Consider the following 22,626-nt stretch of genomic DNA (forward strand, 5'->3'; position numbering starts at 1 on the left):
ATCTCTCCCTCTCTCTCATCGCATCTCTCTCTCTCTCTTTCTCTGTCTGTTTGTGTCACTGTCTGTGTGTGTGTGTGTGTCTCGGTCTGTGTGTCTCTATCTCTGTCTGTGTGTGTTTGTGAGACATGGGGAGAAGGCAGGAGAATGGGGTTAGGAGGGTGAGATAGATTAGCCACAATTGATTGGCGGTGGACTCGAATGGCCGAATGGTCTATAGAAACTCACAAAATTCTTAAGCGGTTGGACAGGCTAGATGCAGGAAGATTGTTCCCGATGTTGGGGAAGTCCAGAACAAGGGGTCACAGTTTAAGGATAAGGGGGAAGTCTTTTAGGACTGAGATGAGAAAAACATTTTTCACACACAGAGAGAGTGGTGAATCTGTGGAATTCTCTGCCACAGAAGGTAGTTGAGGCCACAGTTCATTGGCTATATTTAAGAGGGAGTTAGATGTGGCCCTTGTGGCTAAAGGGATCAGGGGGTATGGAGAGAAGGCAGGTACATGATACTGAGTTGGATGATCAGCCCGATCATATTGAATGGCGGTGCAGGCTCGAAGGGCCGAATGGCCTACTCCTGCACCTATTGTCTATGTTTCTAATTCCACTCCTATTCCTTATGACAAATTCTTGATTCGAACGGGTGTTGAGGATTATGGGGAGAAGGCAGGAGAATGGGATTGAGAGGCTGATTGAATGGCGGAGTGGACTCGACGGGCCGAATGGCCTCATTCTTGCCCCCATCTAACCGGTGAACTTGCCTATTGCCCGTGGCAGGATTGCAGCGTGCTGGCCTTCGTCCTGGATCACCTGCTGCCCCAGACGCAGAGCGTGGGCGATAAGGACACGCCGGCCCTGGCCCGCCTCTTCCTGGCCAGCCTGGCCGCGGCCACCCAGAGCACCGAGGCCCAGGCGGCGCTGGTCAACGAGGTGAAGGCGGCCCTCAGCCGGGCGCTGGCCATGGCCGAGAGCACGGAGAAACACGCCAGGTAACGCGCTCGCTTCCTCCCGCTCGCTTCCGCCATCTTACAGTCATAGACACAAACTGTTAAGGGTTTGGACACGCTAGAGGCAGGAAACATGTTCCCGATGTTGGGGGGGGGAGACCAGAACCAGGGGCCACACACACAGTTCAAGAGAGAGTTAGATTTAGCTCTTAGGCAAGGCAAGGCAAGGCAAGGCAAGGCAACTTTATTTATATAGCACATTTCATACACGAGGCAGACTCAAAGTGCTTCACATAAAGACATGTCATACAATAAATGAAATAATAAAATGAAATAAAATAGAAGAACTAAAAGAAAAGAAAAGCAAAATTAAAAATGCATTATAAAAAGTGCAAAAGTTAAAAGTGCAATGTAGTTAAGATTTAGCTGAAAGCTAAAGTAAACATAAAAGTTTTCAGTCTTATTTTAAAAGTGGTCAAAGTTGGGATAAAGGGATCAAGGGATATGGGGAGAAAGCAGGATACTTTTTTGATACTTTCAAGAGAGAGCTAGATAGGGCTCTTAAAGATAGCGGAGTCCGGGGATATGGGGAGAAGGCAGGAACGGGGTACTGATTGGGGATGATCAGCCATGATCACATTGAATGGCGGTGCTGGTACCCCGTTCCTGCCTTCTCCCCATATCCCCTGACTACGCTATTTTTAAGAGCCCTATCTAGCTCTCTCTTGAAAGCATCCAGAGAACCGGCCTCCACCGCCCTCTGAGGCAGCGAATTCCACAGACTCACCACTCTCTGTGAGAAAAAGTGTTTCCTTCCTCTCCGCTCTAAATGGATTACTCCTTATTCTTAAACTGTGGCCCCTGGTTCTGGACTCCCCAATGTTGTTTAAGAAGGAACTGCAGATGCTGGAAAATCGAAGGTACACAAAAATGCTGGAGAAAGGGTTTCGGCCCGAAACGTTGCCTATTTCCTTCGCCCCATAGATGCTGCTGCACCCACTGAGTTTCTCCAGCATTTTTGTGTACCAACGGGAACATGTTTCCTGCCTCTAGCGTGTCCAAGCCCTTAACAATCTTATATGTTTCAATGAGATCCCCTCTCATTCTTCTAAACTCCAGAGTGTACAAGCTCAGCTGCTCCATTCTCTCAGCATATGACAGTCCCGCCATCCCGGGAATTAACCTTGTAAACCTACGCTGGGCTCCCTCAATAGCAAGAATGTCCTTCCTCAAATTAGGGGACCAAAACTGCACACAATACTCCAGGTGTGGTCTCACTCGGGCTCTGTACAACTGCAGAAGGACCTCTTTGCTCCTATACTCGACTCCTCTTGTTATAAAGGCCAACATGCCATTCGCTTTCTTCACTGCCTACTGTACCTGCATGCTTACCTACTCTGCACTCCCTCAATATGCTATGAGCTCAGTGAAAACGAGTTGTGCAGTTCGTCGAGGGGGGGGATGGTTGCAGCCAACAACCATCTCGGTTGCGAGACGCGGCGCGGCGGTGCCCTGCACGTGAGCGCGGAGCGTTGACTTTGTCCCGTCCTCTAGGCTGCAGGCGGTGATGTTCATCATCAGCACCATCATGGAGTCCTGCCCGTCCACCTCGAGCTTCTACAGCAGCAACGCCGTCAAGGCCCAGCACAACGGCATGAACAACATCATCCGCCTCTTCCTCAAGAAGGGGCTGGTCAACGACCTGGCCCGGGTGCCGCACAGCCTCGACCTGTCCAGGTGAAGTAACGTGCGCGGGGCGGAAGAGCTGGCGCCGACAGGCCGCATCTCCGTGCGTGACGTTTTCGGGTCGAGACCCTTCTTCAGACCCGAAACGTCACCCATTCCTTCCCTCCAAAGATGCGGCCTGTCCCGGTTTTGTGCCTATCTTCGAGGTAAAGTTGCGCCCAGTCTTGTATTGGGGTAACAGACCTGTCTGTGTATGTGCACGTGTGTCTATGTGTGTGCATGTTTGTGTGTGTGCATGTTTGTGTGCGCGTGTATGTTTCTGTGTGCGTGTGTGTGTGTGCATGTTTGTGTGTATGCGTGTGTCTGTGCATGCTAGTGTGTGCGCATGTTTGTGCGTGTATGTGTTTGTGCGTGTGTCTGTGTCTGCGTGCGCGTGTTTGTGCCTCCGAGTGTGTGTGTCTGTGTCCGTGCGTGCGTGTCTTTGTGTGCGTGTGTCTGTGGGCGTCTGCGCGTGTGTGTCTTCGTGTGTGTGTGTGTCTTCACACTTATGTCGGGCAAAAGGTACAGAAGTGTGAAATTGCACTCACACCTCCAGATTCAGGGGCAGTTTCTTCCCGGCTGTTATCAGGCAACTGAACCATCCTACCACAACCAGAGAGCAGTGCCGAACTACTATCTACCTCATTTGAGATCCTCGGACTATCTTTGATCGGACTTTACCTTGCACTAAACGTTATTCCCTTATCATTTATTTTTTGTTGCAGCCCCAACATGGCGAACACGGTGAACGCCGCCTTGAAGCCGCTGGAGACGCTGTCCCGCATTGTCAACCAGCCGAGCAGCCTCTTCAGCAGCAAGAACGCGTCGAGCAAGAACAAGTCGGAGCAGGACACCAACATCACCAGCAGCGATGCCAACGGCAACCAGCCAGAGGCCGGTGAGTGCAGTCACGTTCACCACAGTCGCACACAAAACGCTGCAGTAACTCAGCGGGACCGTGAGGCAGCATCTCTGTGTGACGTTTCCGGTTGAGTCCCTTATTCAGACTCGCCCTAGTCAATTCAGTGAATCACCACATAGTCACACAGCACAGAAAACAAAAGACAATAGGTGCAGGAGAGGCCTTCGAGCCAGCACCGCCATTCACTGTGATCATGGCTGATCATCCCCAATCAGTACCCCGTTCCTGTATTCTCCCCATATCTCCTGACTCCGCTATCTTGAAGAGCCCTATCTAGCTCTCTCTTGAAAGTATCCAGAGAATTGGCCTCCACTGCCTTCTGAGGCAGAGAATTTCACAGACTCACAATTCTCTGGGTGGAAAAGTGTTTCCTCGTCTCCGTTCTAAATGGCCACACACAGTTTAAGAATAAGGGGTAAGCCATTTAGAACGGAGACAAGGAAACACTTTTTCTCACCGAGAGTTGTGAGTTTGTGGAATTCTCTGCCTCTAAGAGTGCGGGGCAGGCCAGTTTTCTGGATACTTTCAAGAGAGAACTAGTCCACAGACTCACAACTCTCTGTGTGAAAAAGTGTTTCCTCGTCTCTGTTCTAAATGGTTTACCCCTTATTCTTAAACTGTGTGTGTGGCCCATGGTTCTGGACTCCCCCAAACATCGGGAACATGTTTCCTGCCTCTAACGTGTCCAAACCCCCGTTCCTGCCTTCTCCCCATATCCCTTGATTCCGTTAGCCCTAAGAGCTAAATCTAACTCTCTCCTGACAACGTCCAGCCTTCTGTGGCAGAGTATTCCCGCAGATTCACAACTCTCTGGGTGGGAAACGTTTTTCCTCGTCTCCGTTCAAAATGACCGACCTCTTATTCGTAGAAGGGTCGTGACCCGAAACGTCGCCTATTTCCTGCGCTCCATAGATGCCGCCTCACCCGCTGAGTTTCTCCAGCATTTTTGTCTACCTCTGATTTTCCAGCATCTGCAGTTCCTTCTTAAACAGGGCCCTTATTCTTGGTCAATCCCTGGTCAATTCTTCCCTTCCCACCCGCACTACCCCCTCCCCGGGCACTTTCCCTTGCAACCGCAAGAGGTGCTACACTTGTCGCTTTACCTCCCCCCTCGACTCCATTCAAGGACCCAAGCAGTCGATCCAGGTGCGACAAAGGTTCACCTGCACCTCCTCCAACCTCATCTATTGCATCCGCTGCTCTAGATGTCAGCTGCTCTACATCGGTGAGACCAAGCGTAGGCTTGGCGATCGCTTCGCCCAACACCTCCGCTCGGTCCGCATTAACCAACCTGATCTCCCGGTGGCTCAGCACTTCAACTCCCCCTCCCATTCCCAATCCGACCTTTCTGCCCTGGGCCTCCTCCATTGCCAGAGTGAGGACCACCGGAAATTGGAGGAGCAGCACCTCATAGTCCGCTTGGGCAGTCTGCACCCTAGTGGCATGAACATTGACTTCTCCAATTTCCGGTAGCCCTTGCTGTCTCCTCCCCTTCTCAGCTCTCCCTCAGCCCTCGGGCTCCTCCTCTTCCTTTCTTCTTCCCACCCCCGCCCCCAAGAAGGGTTTCGGCCTGAAACTTTGCCTATTTCCTTCGCTCCATAGATGCTGCCTCACCCGCTGAGTTTCTCCAGCAATTTTGTCTACCTCCTGTAGCCCTTAGTCTTAAGCAGAGTGTTAGTCACTCCAGCAGATTGTGTCTAAATCAATGTTCCTACCGCTGGGTTGTAAGACTTGTGTCGTTCTTCGTCGTGCAGGTGAGACGGGAGAGACGGAAGCGCACGAAGATCACGCCCCCACCGGCGTTGGAGACAATGATATCATGGACGGGGAACCCGACGCTGACACGGTGGTGATAACCGGGCAATCGGAAGTGCTAAACGCCCAGGAGATGCAGGTATCTGCCCAGCTTGGTGTCGCTGTCAATTGGCACCAGTGTGCGTAGGATCGTCTAGTTTTCGAAATTACGCGGGAAAGGGCCCCTCCGAGTCCGCGCCGACCGGCGGTCCCCACGCGCCAAGTCACGGTGGCGCGGCGGTAGAGTTGCTGCATTGCCGCCGGAGACCCGGGTTCCATCCCGACTACGGGTGCTGTCTGCACGGAGTTTGCCCGTTCTCCCCGTGACGCGCGTGGGTTTTCTCCGAGATCTTCGGTTTCCTCCCACACTCCAAAGACGTGCAGGCTTGTAGGTTAATTGGCTTGGTAAATGTAAAAATTGTCCCTATTGTCTATGTTTCTATGAATGGCGGCGCTGGCTTGAAGGGCCGAATGGCCTACCCCTGCACCTATTGTCTATGTTACTTTAGTCATTGTGTGGAAACAGGCCCAACTTGCCCACACCGGCCAACATGTCCCAGCTACACTGGTCACACCTGTCCGCGTTTGGTCCATACCCCTCCAAACCTGTCCTATTGCCGGGATAGTCCCAGCCTCAAGTACCTCCGTGTTACTCGCTCCAAGGATGGGCAAATCCGAGCGGACTTTTCCATTCTAAAGAACATCATGTTAAGCTGTCGTTTTTTTTTTTCATTTACTAGAATGTTGCCTAAGTTACAGAGAAAGGTTGAACCGGAAATTGGTGAATTCAATGTTTATGCCACTAGGGTGCAGACTGCCCAAGCGGAATATGAGGTGTTGCTCCTCCAATCCGGTAGCTTTTGCTGTCTCCTCCCCTTCGCAGCCCTCCCTCAGCCCTCGGGCTCCTCCTCTTCCTTTTTCCTTTCTTCTCCCCATCCCCCCCCCCCCCCCACCCTACATCAGTCTGAAGGCGGGTTTCGGCCCGAAACGTTGCCTATTTCCTTCGCTCCATAGATGCTGCTGCACCCGCTGAGTTTCTCCAGCACTTTTGTCTACCTTAAGAAATTGATCTGGTTTTTCCGCCAAGACAAGCCTAATGTTTTCCAAATGTAGTGTCTCGGACATATCTGTGATCCACATCTTCACTGTAGGGTCTGTTGTCTGCTTCCAAAATTTGAGTATTATTTTTTTTGCCGTAATTGAGGAGACGTCTTTGAAATACCGTTAGCTTAGAGCAGGGCTCTGGCAGACCTAATGTTTTATATCTGGTCTCCTGGGCTTTCAGGTTGAGAATGAACTGGAGGACCTCATCGATGAGTTGCTGGAGAGGGACGTGGATACCGTGAGCAGCACGATCATAGGTAAGATGCACTTGTCTCTCAGTGGCAGCGGCTGTCCCTGCTTCACCCTCCGGCTCACTCTGCCAAACCCTGTGTACAAGCTTCCCAACTCCGCAATCTTCCTCTCTCTGTACTGTCCTCGTCTGATGTCAGTGGATGTGCTCAGCATCGATGTCGAGAGGGATCTCGCGGCCCTTGGTCCGTGAAGGTGGCAACACAAGTGTTTATATGTTGCTAGAATCGAGCGACTGGGCTTGTATAAACTGGAGTTTAGAAGGATGAGAAGGTATCTTATTGAAACATATAAGATTATGAAGGGATTGGAACACGCTAGAGGCAGGAAGCAGAAGGTAGACAAAAATGCTGGAGAAACTCAGCGGGACAGGCAGCATCTCCGGAGAGAAAGAGTGGGTGACGTTTCGGGTCGAGACCCTTCTTCAGACTGGTTCGGGATGAGAAAAACGATAGATATAGACGGTGATGTGGAGAGATAAAGAACAATGAATGAAAGATATGCAAAAAAGTATCGATGATAAAGATAACAGGTCATTGTCAGCTGTTTGCTGGGTGAGAACAAGAAGCTGGTGCGACTTGGGTGGGGGAGGGATAGAGAGAGAGAGAGGGAGAGAGAGAGAGAGAGAGGGAATGCCTGGGTTACTTGGTGTTAGAGAAGTCAATGTTCATACCGCTGGGGTGTAAGCTGCCCAAGCCAAATATGAGATGCTGTTCCTCCAATTTGCATTTAGCCTCACTCTGACAATGGTGGAGGCCTCGGGCAGAAAGGTCAGTGTGGGAAGGGGAAGGAGAGTTCAAGTGTTTGGCAGCCGGGAGATCAGGAAATGTGTGCCGAGCAAATGTTTTTACAAGGGTGCCTGGAACCAGGGGGTGGTGGTGGAGGCAGATACGATCGTGGCGTTTAAGAGGCTTTTAGATTTAGATAGGTGGGTTGGTAGTGCAGGGATTCGAGGGATATGGATCGCCGCGTGCAGGCACAGTTTAACTTGACGTCATGTTCGGTACGGACATTGTGGGCCGAAGGGCCTGTTCCTGTGCTGTACAGCTCAATGTCATATGTTCCTCAAGTATCAAGAGAGTTTATTGTCATGTGTCCCAGATAGGTCAATGAAATTCTTGCTTTGCTTCAGCACAACAGAATATAGTAGGCATAAATAAATACAGAACAGATCAGTGTGTCCATATACCATTGAATATATATATATATACACACACATAAATAAGCATATAAAGTGCAATAGGCTATTAATGTTCAGAGTTTTGTTTGAGTTGAGTTTAATAGCCTGGTGGCTGTGGGGAAGTAGCTATTCCTGAACCTGGTCGTTGCAGTCTTCAGGCTCCTGTATCTTCTACCTGAAGGTAGCGGGGCGATGAATGTGTGGCCAGGATGGTGTGTGGGTCCTTGATGATGCTACCAGCCTTTTTGAGGCAGCGACTGCGATAGATCCCCTCGATGGTGGGGAGGTCAGAGCCGATGATGGACTGGGCAGCGGTCACAACTTTTTGCCGTCTTTTCTGCTCCTGGACGCTCAAGTTGCCGAACCAAGCCACGATGCAACCGGTCAGCATGCTCTCTGCCGTGCACCTGTAGAAGTTCGAGAGAGTCCTCCTTGACAAACCGACTCTCCGTAATCTTCTCAGGAAGTAGAGGCGCTGATGTGCTTTCTTTATGATTGCATCCGTGTGCTGGGACCAGGAGAGATCTTCGGAAATATGCACGTTCTATGCTGGGTATGGATCCAATGCAGGCAGATAAGATCGATTTAGGTTGGCGTTGAAGGGCCCTGTGCTGTTCTGTATAATACCGGATGGGCGGGGGCTCTTTATCGCAGTTTGTGGGGGGGTGGGGGCGGGGGTGGTTTGGTGGGGGGGTAAATGTTTGCTTATTCCGCAAGGCAGGGCTTGCTTTCCCAGAAAAAGGGGTTTTTCTGGCTTTCAGGCGAGGCGACGTGAGGCCGCAACACGACCAGCGCCCGAGCGACGAGTACGACGAAGCTGGGGGGGGGGGGGGGGGGGCTGTGCGGGTAATTTTAACTTTTCCTCCCTTTGCCAGCCTGTTCCTCTTCAGTTGCCGCACGCCCCCCCTATCCCCCCCCCCCCCCCCCCCGCCACCTCCCTCGCGAGAACTCGCTACGTCTGCCTCCGCTCGCAACCTGGGCTAAAGTTTTGCCCCCCCCACCCCCTCTCATTTGCTTTCGCTGCCCATACATTCCCTCCCCTCCCCTTCGAAACCCCCTTTCCACCCCCCACACACACACACACACACACACACACCACAATCCCAATCTCGCAACGCCTTATCGACACGGCGGAAACGCTCGCGTTACTCCCGACAGGTAAATCGCGGTGAATCTGGTCAGCTCTACATTTATCTGGTGGCCTCTTGCCAAATGAGGCTTCACTTGCCTCCCCCCCCCTCTCCACCTTCCGAAGCAGCACTCGATATTAGATCGCCACACAGACAGGCGTTGAGATTGTAGCTAACAAAACAATCTGGTTGGGCCTTATCTTCCCCCTCCCCCCATCCCAAATAAAGACCGTCAGACCGATTATGGGATTGGGACAAATCCCAGATAGGTATTGCAGGATAGACACAAAATGCCGGAGTAACTCAGCGGCAGTGAAGAAAGCGAATGGCCTGTTGGCCTTTATAACAAGAGGAGTCGAGTATCTGTGCAAGGAGGTCCTTCTGCAGTTGTACAGGGCCCTGGTGGGACCACACCTGGAGTATTGTGTGCAGTTTTGGCCTGTTGGCCTTTATAACAAGAGGATTCGAGTACAGGAGCAAAGTGGTCCTTCTGCAGTTGTACAGGGCCCTGGTGAGACCACACCTGGAGTATTGTGTGCAGTTTTGGTCCCCTAATTTGAGGAAGGACATTCTTGTTATTGAGGGAGTGCAGCGTAGGTTTACAAGGTTAATTTCCGGGATGGCGGGACTGTCGGTCGTATGCTGAGAGAATGGAGCGACTGGGCTTGTACACTCTGTAGTTTAGAAGGATGAGAGGAGATCTCATTGAAACATATAAGATTTTTAAGGGCTTGGACACGCTGGAGGCAGGAAACATGTTCCCGATGTTGGGGGAGTCCAGAACCAGGGGCCACAATTTAAGAATAAGGAGTAAGCCATTTAGAACGGAGACGAGGAAACACTTTTTCTCACAGAGAGTTGTGAGTCTGTGGAATTCTCTGCCTCAAAGGGTGGTGGAGGCCCTCCGGCATTTTGCGTCTACCTTCGATTTCGACCAGCATCTGCAGTCTTTCTCTACACGGTACAGGAACAGTCCCTCAGTATCTCAACTGCAGAGTAAACATCAAATGATAAATGTCACAGTGCGATTGCTCTGTCTTAATGCCGTCAGAAGCCAAGTGCATATGTTCCCGATGTTGGGGGAGTCCAGAACCAGGGGCCACACACAGTTTAAGAATAAGGGGTAAGCCACTTAGAACGGAGACGAGGAAACACTTTTTCACCCAGTGAGTTGTGAGTCTGTGGAATTCTCTGCCTCAGAGGGCAGTGGAGGCCGGTTCTCTGGATACTTTCAAGAGAGAGGTAGATAGAGCTCTTAAAGATAGCGGAGTCAGGGGATATGTGGAGAAGGCAGGAATGGGGTACTGATTGTGGATGATCAGCCATGATCACATTGAATCAATCAATCAATCAATTTTATCTGTATAGCACATTTAAACACAACTCACGTTGGCCAAAGTGCCATTGACCAAAGTGACATTGAATGGTAGTGCTGGCTCGAAGGGCCGAATGGCCTATTCCTGCACCTATTGTCTATTGTCTATTGCATAGTCCGACGATTAAGGATCCAAAGTGCAAACTTGTCGTCAGGAAGAGAGCAGATCAGGGCCAGGAGCCAAGAGGAGATGGTGTCTTGCGGGAAAAATGTTGACTGCTCTGTGGTGGGCCCAGCATTCACCGTTTCTTTTTTTTTTGTATTTTATTTCCTTCCCTCCGGCACTACAGCTTGCAGAAGCACGGAGGATGAGTCCCAGGAGGATGTGTTGATGGATGAGGCTCCCTCAAATCTCAGTCAGGCGCCCACACTGCAGGCTAACCGAGAAGGTACACGAAAAAAAAAAAGGCACCAAAACAAAAAACCACAACAAAAAAAAAACTGTCTTTTATTTACCAAACTTTATACCCCAAACCTTCAGGAGAGAAAGAACGGAGGGGGGTGGGGGTGGAGAGGGGGGGGGGCGTGGCGGACAGAAAAGAATTTGTTTGTGTGTGTGTGCGGCGTGCTAGAAATGGGCACTGCAGAAAACTCTAGGGAGATTAAACGGATTCAGTGTCTGATCATCACCCAATTCACAACGCCTAGTGCAGTCTTGTCTAATTCCTTCCCATCCCGTCCAGTCTAATACCTTTCCCCCCCCTGGCCGTTTTCATCCCCTCTCCCCCTTCACCAGTTGCTCCATCCATTCTCACTCATCTTCGTCTGCTCACTTCACCTCTTGGCATCCCCTCCCATTCACCCCCCTTTTCATTCCAGCAAGGCGTGCAAAATTATCGGGAAGATCAAATGGACGTACCCGGACCCCGGATCGAAAGCCACATTGAATTGAATTTCCTTTATTGTCATTCAAACTTAAGTTCGAACAAAATTTCGTACCTTGCAGTCGTGACGGAAAATAAGCAGCAAAACACTCAATGAACACAGTTTAACTCAAACATCCATCACAGTGAATCTCCGGGCACCTCCTCACTGCGATGGAAGGCAAAAAGTCTCACCTCTTCCTTGCTTGTTCTCCCGCTGTGTCGAGGCGATCGAGGCTCTCGACGTTGAAGCCCCCGCCGGGCGATGGTAAGTCCGGCGGCCGATTCCATGCTCAGCGAACTGGCCGATTCAAACTCCGGCGACTCTGGGGCAGACTAAGCTGCCGCCGCAGGAGCTCCCAAAAACCGGTCACCAACCAGGGACCTGCGTGCTCCCGATGTTTCCATCCACTGGGCTCGCGGCCGAAGCTCCGAAGTCGGGTCGAAGAAGTGTCGTCACCTCCACCGTACACCTTTGCCGTTCACAGAATGGCGGTTTCTGCCTTCGAAAGCATGAGAGTTCTGAGAATCCATGATACTGTAAACACCCATCAGCTTTTGAAAGATCCTCGACCTGAAACGTCACCTCTGGCAGATACAATCTTTGTTCAAAAGGCACCAAGGAAATGCAGATGGTGAAATCTTGGCCAAATCACAAAGTGCTGGAGGTTTGAACGGATGAAATCTTGTTCAAAAGGAACCTGATAAGTTTAGTTGAGAGATACAGCGCCCAAAATAGGCACTTCGGCCGACCGTGTTCGTGCCGACCAGCGATCCTTGGACATTAAAGGGCCTTTCGCACGTAGGCGATTTTTTTCGCCGACTGTCACAGTCGTAGCAGGTCCCCGAAAAAAAGCCGCCCCCCTATGGCAATGTCTACAACAACCTACCATCTAATCGACGGCAAGCTACCGACAACCGCCGACCCGTTAGGACGTCCACCTACGACAACCTACGTCCACCCGCGCGACAAGCTACGACAAGGTAAGGCAATCCAGTCGCCGGTTGGCGTAGGCAGTCGCCAATGGAATTCACCGGTCAGCACCGGCGACAACCTAGGTCACCTGGCGACAACCTACGACAGCACCTACATCAGGAGAAGTCAAGCTACGCTGATTGGCGTCAAACCCATTTGTCGACGAAAATGTTTGAACATTTCAAAATCCAGCGGCGACCAGAAAGACGCTACGACTCTTTGGGCGACTAAGGAGACGACTCACGACCATACAGGCGACACCAGCCTAGTCGCCTAGAAAATAGCCTAAGTTGGACAGGCCCTTAACTCTATCTTATGCCCACTAGAGACATTTTTTTTACATTTACCAAGCCAATTAGCCTACAAACCTGCACGTCTTTGGTGTGCGGGAGGAAACCGAAGCTCCCGGAGAAAACCCCCGCAGGTCACGGGGAGAAGGTGCAAACTCCGTACAGATCGCACCCGTGGTCGGGATTGGACGCGGGTCTCTGGCGCTGCGAGCGCTGTAAGGCAGCAACTCTACCGCTGCGTCACCGTGCCGATCCGTGGAGCAAATTGCTTTTCGGGTCATGGCCCCTCCTTCTGTCCGATGGAGTGGAAGAAAGATGGGGGGGGCGGGCCGAAGCCCGGCACGCGATCTGTGGAGGAGCCAGGAACTGCAGGTGCCGGTTGGCAAAGGAGAGACGCAAAGTGCCGGAGGATTCTCTCCTTCATCGAGCCAAACGCAAAGTGCGGGAGGAACTCACCGGGCCAGGCAGCACCCGGGGAGGGAACGATAAGGTGACGATGATACGAAGATGTCAAAATGATAAGCTGAGCAAAGGTCTCGACCCATTCCTTCTCTCCAGAGATGCTGCCCGTCCCGCTGAGATACTCCAACATCTTCGACAAGTGGGTCTGGACCCCTTCTTCAGACCATTCAGGATCCATTCTGCATTTTCTCCCATCTCTCATTTTCACGCCTCACCCTTCCATATCTCTGTGTCTCTCTCGCCCCTGACTCTCAGTCTGAAGAAGGGTCTCGGCCCGAAACGTCACCTCTTCCTTCTCTCCAGAGATGCCGCCTTTCCCGCTGAGTCACTCCAGCATTGGGCGTCTACTAGTTTAGTTTAGAGATACAACGTGGAAACAGGCCCTTCGGCCCACCGAGTCTGTGCCGACCAGCGATCGCCCATTCAAACACTAGTTTAGTTTGGAGATATAGCGTGGAAACAGGCCCTTCGGCCCACCGAGTCAGCGCCGACCAGCGATCGCCCGTTCACACACTAGTTTAGTTTAGAGATAAATCAACGGAAACAGGCCCTTCGGCCCACCGAGTCTGCCGACCAGCGATCGCCCATTCAAACACTAGTTTTGTTTGGAGATGCAGCGTGGAAACAGGCCCTTCGGCCCACTGCGTCAGCGCCGACCAGCGATCGCCCGTTCACACAATAGTTTATTTTAGAGATACAGTGCGGAAACAGGCCCTTCGGCCCACCGAGTCCGCGCCGACCAGCGATCCCGCTGAGTTACTCCAGCATTTTGTGTCTTCAGGCTGTTGGTTCATTGGCCTGTGCTGTCACAGAACGCATTGAAGCGATCATTTGCCATGAGCTCCCGAGGTCGGGATCGAACCTGGTTCTCCGGCGCCGCGAGCCAGTGAAAACGATTGCGTCAGAAGCGCCAGAAGCGAGGAATAACGCCAGCTCTCAAAATGGAGGTTGACGTCCCGGAGCGGAAGCGCGGAAGTCTTCGTCTGGAGCCGACGGAGATTTTCGGAAGTGCCGACGATCTCGGGACAAACGTCGCGAAGGTGGACGCAAAATGCTGGAGTAACTCAACGGGTCGGGCAGACAGCATCTCTGGAGGGAAGGAACCGGTGACGTTTCACGTCGAGACCTTCTACGGACAAATGTCCCCCTTCGATTCACCTCAGCCGGTCATATAATCCATTTGCTTTTTGTGCTGACTGTACACTTGTCGCTGCATGTGCCAATGTTATTCCTGCCCCTCCATATTAATCGCCTTGCAGGAACGCTTTTGAGGTGCGTGAGTGAGTGGTTGGTGCGGTAAAGACTTTGGCATGAGCCGAATCAGTCGCTCGAGACCGGTCCCCGCGGGGGCCTCACTCGCTTCCGAGCCGTCCCGCCCAGCTCACGCCTGTTCTTTCCCCCACCCCCACCCCCACCCCCCACCTTTGCGCAGATTCCATGAACATCCTCGACCCCGACGACGAGGAACACACACAAGAGGAGGACAGCAGCGGAAGCAACGAGGATGATGATGACAGCCAGGATGAGGATGAAGAGGAGGAGGAAGACGAGGATGATCAGGTGAGGACCTGGTGGTGTCAGATCAGGAAATGGGGAGGCGCAACGAGACCTGGGGGTCAGGGTGGGGGGGGGGTCATTTTCCCCACACAAGCCACAGGTGACTGGGCAATCTGAACCCAAGCAACAAGTTGTAAGCGGTCGAAGGTGCGCATCCCTCGGGACAGCCCCCACTCTCCCACGGCCACCATGCGGGTCAGGTGGAGCGGAGGTTTGGGACAATGTTCATCCCTCCACAGTGATGTGATGCGATGCACGCGGGGGTCTGGACCTGTAGGCGCCGCCGCCTTTCGGGTAGGTGGCGTTTCGACAAAGCGGCCATTCGCTAAGTTTGCTTTTAGGCGACGCAGCCTTTCGGTTAGTTGGCTTTTAGGCCTCCCGCCCTTTCGGTTAGTTGGCGTTTCGGCTTTGTTTCCATTCGGTTATTTGCCTTCCACTTCTTTGCTTCGGCTTCTCATTCCTCCGTGCCACGTCCGCACACGGGAGTATTGTGTGAAGTTTTGGTCTCCTAATTTCAGGAAGGACACTCTTGCTGTTGGGGGAGTGCAACGTAGGTTCACCAGGTTATTATCTAAATGGCGTCAAGTTGGGAAAAGGGGAAGTACAACGGGATCTGGGGGGGTCCTTGTTCATCAGTCACTGATAGTAACCATGCAGGTACAGCAGGCAGTGAAGAAAGCGAATGGCATGTTGGCCTTCATTGCGGGAGGATTTGAGTATAGGAGCAAAGAGGTCCTTCTGCAGTTGTACAGGGCCCTGGTGAGACCACACCTGGAGTATTGTGTGTAGTTTTGGTCCCCTAATTTGAGGAAGGACATTCTTGCTATTGAGGGAGCCCAGCGTAGGTTCACCAGGTTAATTCCCGGGATGGCGGGACTGTCATATGCTGAGAGAATGGAGCGGCTGGGCTTGTATACACTGGAGTTTAGAAGGATGAGAGGGTATCTTATTGAAAAACATAACATTCTTAAGGGATTGGACAGGCTAGATGCAGGAAAAATGCTTGTATTCACTGGAATTTAGGATGATTAAGAAACATATTTAAAAATTCTTAAAAGATTGAACAGGCTAGATGCAGGAAAAATGTTCCCAATGTTGGGGGAGTCCAGAACCAGGGGCCACACACAGTCTTAGAATAAAGGGGAGGCCATTTAAGACTGAGGTGAGAAAAGACTTTTTCACCCAGAGAGTTGTGAATTTGTGGAATTCGCTGCCACAGAGGGCAGTGGAGGCCAAGTCACTGGATGGATTTAAGAGAGAGTTAGATAGAGCTCTAGGGGCTGGTGAGGTCAAGGGATATGGGGAGAAGGCAGGCACGGGTTATTGATTGGGGATGATCAGCCATGATCGCAATGAGTGGCGGTGCTGGCTCGAAGACCCAGATGGCCTCCTCCTGCACCTATTTTCTATGTTTCTATTCTAGTCCCATGACCTGTGTGTGTGAATTGCAGGATGACGAGGAAGGAGAAGAAGAGGAAGGTGACGAGGATGATGAAGATGAGGAGGGTTCGGAGATGGAGCTGGATGAGGACTACCCAGACATCGACGAGTCGCTCGTCCGCTTCGACCGCGAGGACGACTTGATCATTGAATTCGACAACATGTTCTCCACTGCAGGTAGGAACCTCGGCTCCGACCCGTCCCCTGCCCTGACCATCCACTCGCGGAGAGAATCCAGAAATCGGAGGCGCAAAGGGACTTTTTTAAAATATATAATGGCATGTTGGCCTTCATAACAAGAGGAGTTGAGTATAGGAGCAAAGAGGTCCTTCTGCAGTTGTACAGGGCCCTGGTGAGACCACACCTGGAGAATTGTGTGCAGTTTTGGCCTGTTGGCCTTCATAACATGAGGAGTTGAGTCTAGGAGCAAAGAGGTCCTTCTGCAGTTGTACAGGGCTCTGGTGAGACCACACCTGGAGAATTGTGTGCAGTTTTGGCCTGTTGGCCTTCATAACAAGAGGAGTTGAGTCGAGGAGCAAAGAGGTCCTTCTGCAGTTGTACAGGGCCCTGGTGAGACCACACCTGGAGTATTGTGTGCAGTTTTAGTCTCCAAATTTGAGGAAGGACATTCTTGCTATTGAGGGAGCCCAGCGTAGGTTCACCAGGTTAATTCCCGGGATGGCGGGACTGTCATATGCTGAGAGAATGGAGCGGCTGGGCTTGTACACTCTGGAGTTTAGAAGGATGAGAGGAGATCTTATTGAAACATATAAGATTATTAAGGGTTTGGACACGCTGGAGGCAGGAAACATGTTCCCGATGTTGGGGGAGTCCAGAACCAGGGGCCACACACACAGTTTAAAAATAAGGGGTCGGCCATTTAGAACGGAGATGAGGAAAAATGTTTTCTCCCAGAGAGTTGTGATTCTGTGGAATTCTCTGCCTCAGAAGGAGGTGGAGGCCGGTTCTCTGGATGCTTTCAAGGGAGAGTTAGATCGAGCTCTTAAAGATAGCGGGATTCCTTTCTGGAGGAATGTGGACCAAACGCGGGCAGGTGGGACTAGTGTAGCTGGGGCATGTTGGCCGGTGCGGGCAAGTTGGGCCGAAGGGCCTGTTTCCACACTGTATCACTTGAAGACTGCTGTTGATATTAGGCATTGAAGAAGATGAAAGACTCTGACACGCGTGTTGGTACGGCCTGATCCTGACCTGTTGTCTCCTCTCCCCTCCCCTCCCCTCTCCTCCCCTCCCCCCCCCCCTCTCCTCCCCTCCCCTCTCTCTCCTCGCCTCCCATCTCCTCCTCCCCTCTCCTTCCGCCCCTCTCCTTCCCTCCCCTCCCCTCCTCTCCTCCTTGCCCCCCCTCTCCTGCCCTCCCCTCCCTTCCCCTCCCCTCTCCTCCATTCCCCTCTCCTCCCCTCCCCTCCCCTCCCCTCCCTCTCCTTCCCTCCCCTCCCCTCTCCTCCACTCCCCTCTCCTCTCCTCCCCTCTCCTGCCCAGTCCTCCCTACTCCCTCTCCTCTCCTCCCATCTCCTCCCGCTCCCTTCCCTCCCCTCTGGTCCTCCCCCCTCTCCTCTCCTCCCCTCCCCTCCCCTCCCCTCTCCTTCCCTCCCTCCCCTCCCCCATCATCCTTCCCTCCCCTCCCCTCTCCTCCTCCCTTCCCCTCCTCCTCCCTCTCCCCCGCCCCTCCTCCCTCCCCCTCCTCTCCTCTTCCTCTCCTCGTCCTCCCCTCCCCTCCCCCTCTCCTCCCCTCCCCTCCCCATCACCTCCTCCCCTCCCCTTCACCTCCTCTCCTCCCCTCCCCTCCCCTCCCTTCCCCATCCCCTCGCCCTCCCTTCCCCTCCCCCTCTCCTCCCCTCCCCTCTCCTCCCCTCCCCTCTCCCCTGTCCTCTCCTCCCCTCTCTCCTCTCCTCCAGCGGATATTCCTCCTGCGCCAGGCAACATCCCGGCCACGCACCCACTGATGGTGCGCCACGCGGACCACAGCGCCCTGACGCTGGGCACGGGCTCGTCCACCACGCGGCTGACGCAGGGCATCGGCCGCAGCCAGCGCGCCATCCGCCCCTTCGCCGCCAACACGGGCCACACCATCCACGTGCACTACCCCGGCAACAGGCAGCCCAACCCACCGCTCATCCTGCAGAGGTATCGCCGCGCCGCGCCGCGCCGTGGCATGGGGAGGGCAAGGGGCGGAGTCACAGGTCACGCGCCCTGGCACACACGCACGCTCACACTCACGCGCACGCACTCACATTCACGCTCGCGCAGACACACACTCACACACACACACACACACACACGTAAACACAAATCAGAGATACTTACACACGCACACACACACACACGTAAACACGCACTCACACGTGTAAACACACGCGCCCGCACCCGTGTACGCGTGAAGTCCTCCGGGGGGCAGTGGGAGTGAGGGCAGAGGCTCTACCAGCTGGGCAACGGTGGCGGCAATTCCTCGCCGGTGAAGCTGGCGGCGGTTTCAATGGTGAACGGTGACCGGGCATTGCAGGTACAGCAGCCGCGAAGAACCCAAATGGCCTGTTGGCCTTCATAACAAGAGGAGTTGAGCATTGGAGCAAAGAGGTCCTTCTGCAGTTGTACAGGGCCCTAGTGAGACCACACCTGGAGTATTGTGTGCAGTTTTGGTCCCCAAATCTGAGGAAGGACATTCTTGCTATTGAGGGAGCTCAGCGTAGGTTCACCAGGTTAATTCCCGGGATGGCGGGACTGTCATATGCTGAGAGAATGGAGCGGCTGGGGCTTGTATGCACTGGAGTTTAGAAGGATGAGAGGGTATCTTATTGAAACATATAAGATTATTAAGGAATTGGACACGCTAGAGGCAGGAAACATGTTCCCGATGTTGTGGGAGTCCAGAACCTTGGGCCACACACAGTTGAAGAATAAGGGGTCGGCCATTTAGAACGGAGATGAGGAGAAACGTTTCCACCCAGAGAGGTGTGAGTCTGTGGAATTCTCTGCCTCAGAGGGCGGTGGAGGCAGGTTCTCTGGATACTTTCAAGAGAGAGCTAGATAGAGTTCTTAAAGACAGTGGAGTCAGGGGATATGGGGAGAAGGCAGGAACGGGGTACTGATTGTGGATGATCAGCCATGATCACAATGAATGGCAGTGCTGGCTCGAAGGGCCGAATGGCCTACTCCTGCACCTATTGTCTATTGTTTGTTAAATGGCAGTGCTGGCTTGATGGGCTGAATGGCCTACTCCTGCAGCTGTTGTCTATTGTTTGTTGAATGGCGGTGCTAGCTCGATGTGTCGAATGTTGTCTATTGTCTGTTGTATGTTGACCTCCCACGCCGGCCCCAGGGCCTGACGCTGCCTCTGCCTCTGCCCGCAGGTTGCTGGGCCCGTCGGCAGCAGCCGACATCCTGCAGCTGAGCAGCAGCCTGCCGCTGCAGAGCCGCGGGCGCGCCCGCCTGCTGGTGGGCAACGACGACGTGCATATCATCGCCCGCTCCGACGACGACCTGCTCGACGACTTCTTCCACGACCAGACGGCCACCACCAGCCAAGCAGGTAAATGGCCGCTCCCCCCCCTCCCCCTCTCCAACGCTCCCTGCTCAACTCGACCCTTCCCGCCCAAACCACGACCTTCCCCTGCAACGGCGACCTGCCTCAGAAAGAACTGCAGGTGCTGGTTTAAATCTAAGGTAGACACAAAAGTGCTGGAGTAATTCAAAGACCTGTTCCGCTTTCACGACTTAAAGGGGCTGTCCCACTGTACAAGCTAATTCAAGAGTTCTCCCGAGGAATCGAATATAGGAGCAAAGAGGTCCTTGTGCAGTTGTACAGAGCCCTAGTGAGACCACACCTGGAGTATTGTGTGCAGTTTTGGCCTGTTGGCCTTCATAACAAGAGGAGTTGAGTATAGGAGCAAAGAGGTCCTTCTGCAGTTGTACAGGGCCCTAGTGAGACCACACCTGGCGTATTGTGTGCAGTATCTCTGAAGTAAAAAGGGAATGGGTGAAGCAGGGAGCGGAGGGCGAGAGTTTGGGGCCTGTTTCAAGATGGCCGATTTTTGCCTCCTGTTTCCGCGCTTAAACTAAACTAGTGTGTGAACGGGCGATTGCTCGTTCAAGACCGAGTCCACGCCGACCAGCGATCGCCCGTTCACACACACTAGTTTAGTTTAGAGATACAGCGCGGAAACAGGCCCTTCGGCCCACCGAGTCCAACAAGAGGATTCGAGTACAGGAGCAAGGACGTCCTTCTGCAGTTGTACAAGGCCCTGGTGAGACCACACCTGGAGTATTGTGTGCAGTTTTGGCCTGTTGCCTTCATAACAAGAGGAGTTGAGTATAGGAGCAAAGAGGTCCTTCTGCAGTTGTACAGGTCGCTAGTGAGACCACACCTGGAGTATTGTGTACAGTTTTGGTCCCCTAAATTGGTGAAGGACATTCTTGCTATTGAGGGAGCCCAGCGTAGGTTCACCAGGTTAATTCCCAGGATGGCGGGACTGTCATATGCTGAGAGAATGGAGCGGCTGGGCTTGTACACTCTGGAGTTTAGAAGGATGAGAGGTGATCTCATTGAAACATATAAGATTGTTAAGGGCTTGGACACACTAGAGGCAGGAAACATGTTCCCGATGTTGGGGGAGTCCAGAACCAGGGGCCACACACAGTTTAAGAATAAGGAGTAAGCCATTCAGAACGGAGACGAGGAAACACTTTTTCTCACAGAGAGTGGTGAGTCTGTGGAATTCTCCACCTCAGAGGGCGGTGGAGACCGGTTCTCTGGATGCTTTCAAGAGAGCGCTAGATAGGGCTCTTAAAAATAGCGGAGTCAGGAGATATGGGGTGAAGGGAGGAACGGGGTACTGATTGGGGATGATCAGCCATGATCACATTGAATGGCGGTGCTGGCTTGAAGGGCCGAATGGCCTCTACTCCTGCACCTATTGTCTATTGTAAGAGTGTACGACTAGCTGATGGCCAGCAGGGGCTCGATGGGCCGGTTTCCGTGTTCCATGACAATGACTATGGCAGACTGTTGTTTCGTCTCGATGCGAAACGTCGGCCATTCCTTCTCTCCCGAGATGCTGCCTGTCCCGCAGAAGGGCCCGTCCCACCTTCCTGAGTCATTCATGCATTCTCCCGAGTTTTCCCATTGGTTCAAACTCGCTGAATGTTCGTAACAAGTCCCGGGATGGCGTGACTGACTGTCTTATGCTGAGAGAATGATTCCCAGGAATTAGTGGGTTAGCGTATGCTGGGCCTGTACTCGCTGAGGTTTAGAAGGATGAGGGGGAGGAGCTCATTGAAATAATGGATGGGATTTATACAGCGCCTTTCTAATACTCAAGGCGCTTTACATCGCATTATTCATTCACTCCTCAGTCACACTCGGTGGTGGTAAGCTACTTCTGTAGCCACAGCTGCCCTGGGGCAGACTGACGGAAGCGTGGCTGCCAATCTGCGCCTACGGCCCCTCCGACCACCACCAATCACTCACACACATTCACACACAGGCAAAGGTGGGTGAAGTGTCTTGCCCAAGGACACAACGACAGTATGCACTCCAAGCGGGATTCGAACCGGCTACCTTCCGGTTGCCAGCCGAACACTTAGCCCATTGCGCCATATGTCGTCCCAAGGTACAGAATAGTGAAAGACCCGGATAGAGTGGATGTGGAGAGGATGTTGCGACGAAAGCGATGAAAAGCGAGAAAGAAGGAAAAAATTTAAAAAAGAGAAAGTGAAAAAAGAGAAAAAAGTGAGAGGGGGGTAGGGGGGGAGACGAAGGGGGGGAGGGACGGGACCTCATTGAAACGTCATCGAACAGTGGGCGGCCCGGATAGAGTGGATGTGGAGAGGATGTTTCCACTAGTGGGAGAGTCTAGGACCAGAGGACACACAGCCTCAGAATTAAAGGACGTTCCTTTAGGAAGGAGACGAGGAGGAATTTTGTTAGTCAGAGGGCGGTGAATCTGTGGGATGAATTGCCACGGAAGGCTGTGGAGGCCACAAGTCAGTGGATATATTTAAGGCAGAGATAGATAGATTGATGATTAGTGCGGGTGTCAGGGGTTACGGGGAGAAGGCAGGAGAATGGGGCTGGGAGGGAGAGATCGACCCTTCTAACCAGACAGTAGAGCCGTCATCTCGGGGAAACCCACGCAGGTCATGGGGAGAACGTGCAAACTCCGTACAGACAGCACCCGTGGTGAGGATCGAACCTGGGTCTCTGGTGCTGTGAGGCAGCAACTCTACCGCTGCGCCACCCTGTTCCTTGTTGGTTATAACTTGTCAGGCTGTGACAGCATCTCTCTCTCTCTCTCTCTCCCTCTCTCCCCCTCCCCCCTCCCTCTTCTTTCTCTCCTTTCTCTCCTCTCCCTCTCCCTCTCTCTCTACAGGGACACTGTCCAGCATCCCGACTGCACTGACGCGCTGGACTGAAGAATGCAAAGTGCTGGATGCAGAGAGCATGCACGACTGTGTTGCAGGTGAGTAAAGGCGTGGTGCTGCGCTCCCCCTCGCTGCGGGCGGGAAGCTGAAAACACGAGGCTACTAGACAACCCATCGTGGCGCCTGTCAAAATGGCCGTCTGAAAATGGCGGCTGGGTCCAGCGACTGCGCCGTCGCGGC

The 22,626-nt window shown here is 53.0% G+C and overlaps 1 protein-coding gene across 1 annotated transcript in view; it reads left to right on the top strand.

Moving 5' to 3' along the window:
- Window positions 1–741: 741 nt before the first annotated feature.
- LOC116969088 (E3 ubiquitin-protein ligase HUWE1-like) overlaps window positions 742–22,626 on the top strand; it is a gene marked incomplete at its 5' end in the record, with an annotated part of 64,759 nt that continues 42,874 nt past the window's right edge. The window contains 11 exons of the mRNA XM_033016038.1: window positions 742–986; window positions 2,499–2,681; window positions 3,395–3,567; window positions 5,346–5,485; window positions 6,671–6,746; window positions 10,714–10,812; window positions 14,447–14,574; window positions 16,023–16,188; window positions 17,925–18,153; window positions 19,377–19,555; window positions 22,395–22,484. Of these exons, the coding sequence (XP_032871929.1) occupies window positions 742–986; window positions 2,499–2,681; window positions 3,395–3,567; window positions 5,346–5,485; window positions 6,671–6,746; window positions 10,714–10,812; window positions 14,447–14,574; window positions 16,023–16,188; window positions 17,925–18,153; window positions 19,377–19,555; window positions 22,395–22,484 (1,708 nt within the window). The remainder of the gene's footprint in view (window positions 987–2,498; window positions 2,682–3,394; window positions 3,568–5,345; window positions 5,486–6,670; window positions 6,747–10,713; window positions 10,813–14,446; window positions 14,575–16,022; window positions 16,189–17,924; window positions 18,154–19,376; window positions 19,556–22,394; window positions 22,485–22,626) is intronic.

Source organism: Amblyraja radiata, unplaced genomic scaffold (assembly GCF_010909765.2).
Source record: "Amblyraja radiata isolate CabotCenter1 unplaced genomic scaffold, sAmbRad1.1.pri S103, whole genome shotgun sequence".
Taxonomy (NCBI): Eukaryota; Metazoa; Chordata; class Chondrichthyes; order Rajiformes; family Rajidae; genus Amblyraja; species Amblyraja radiata.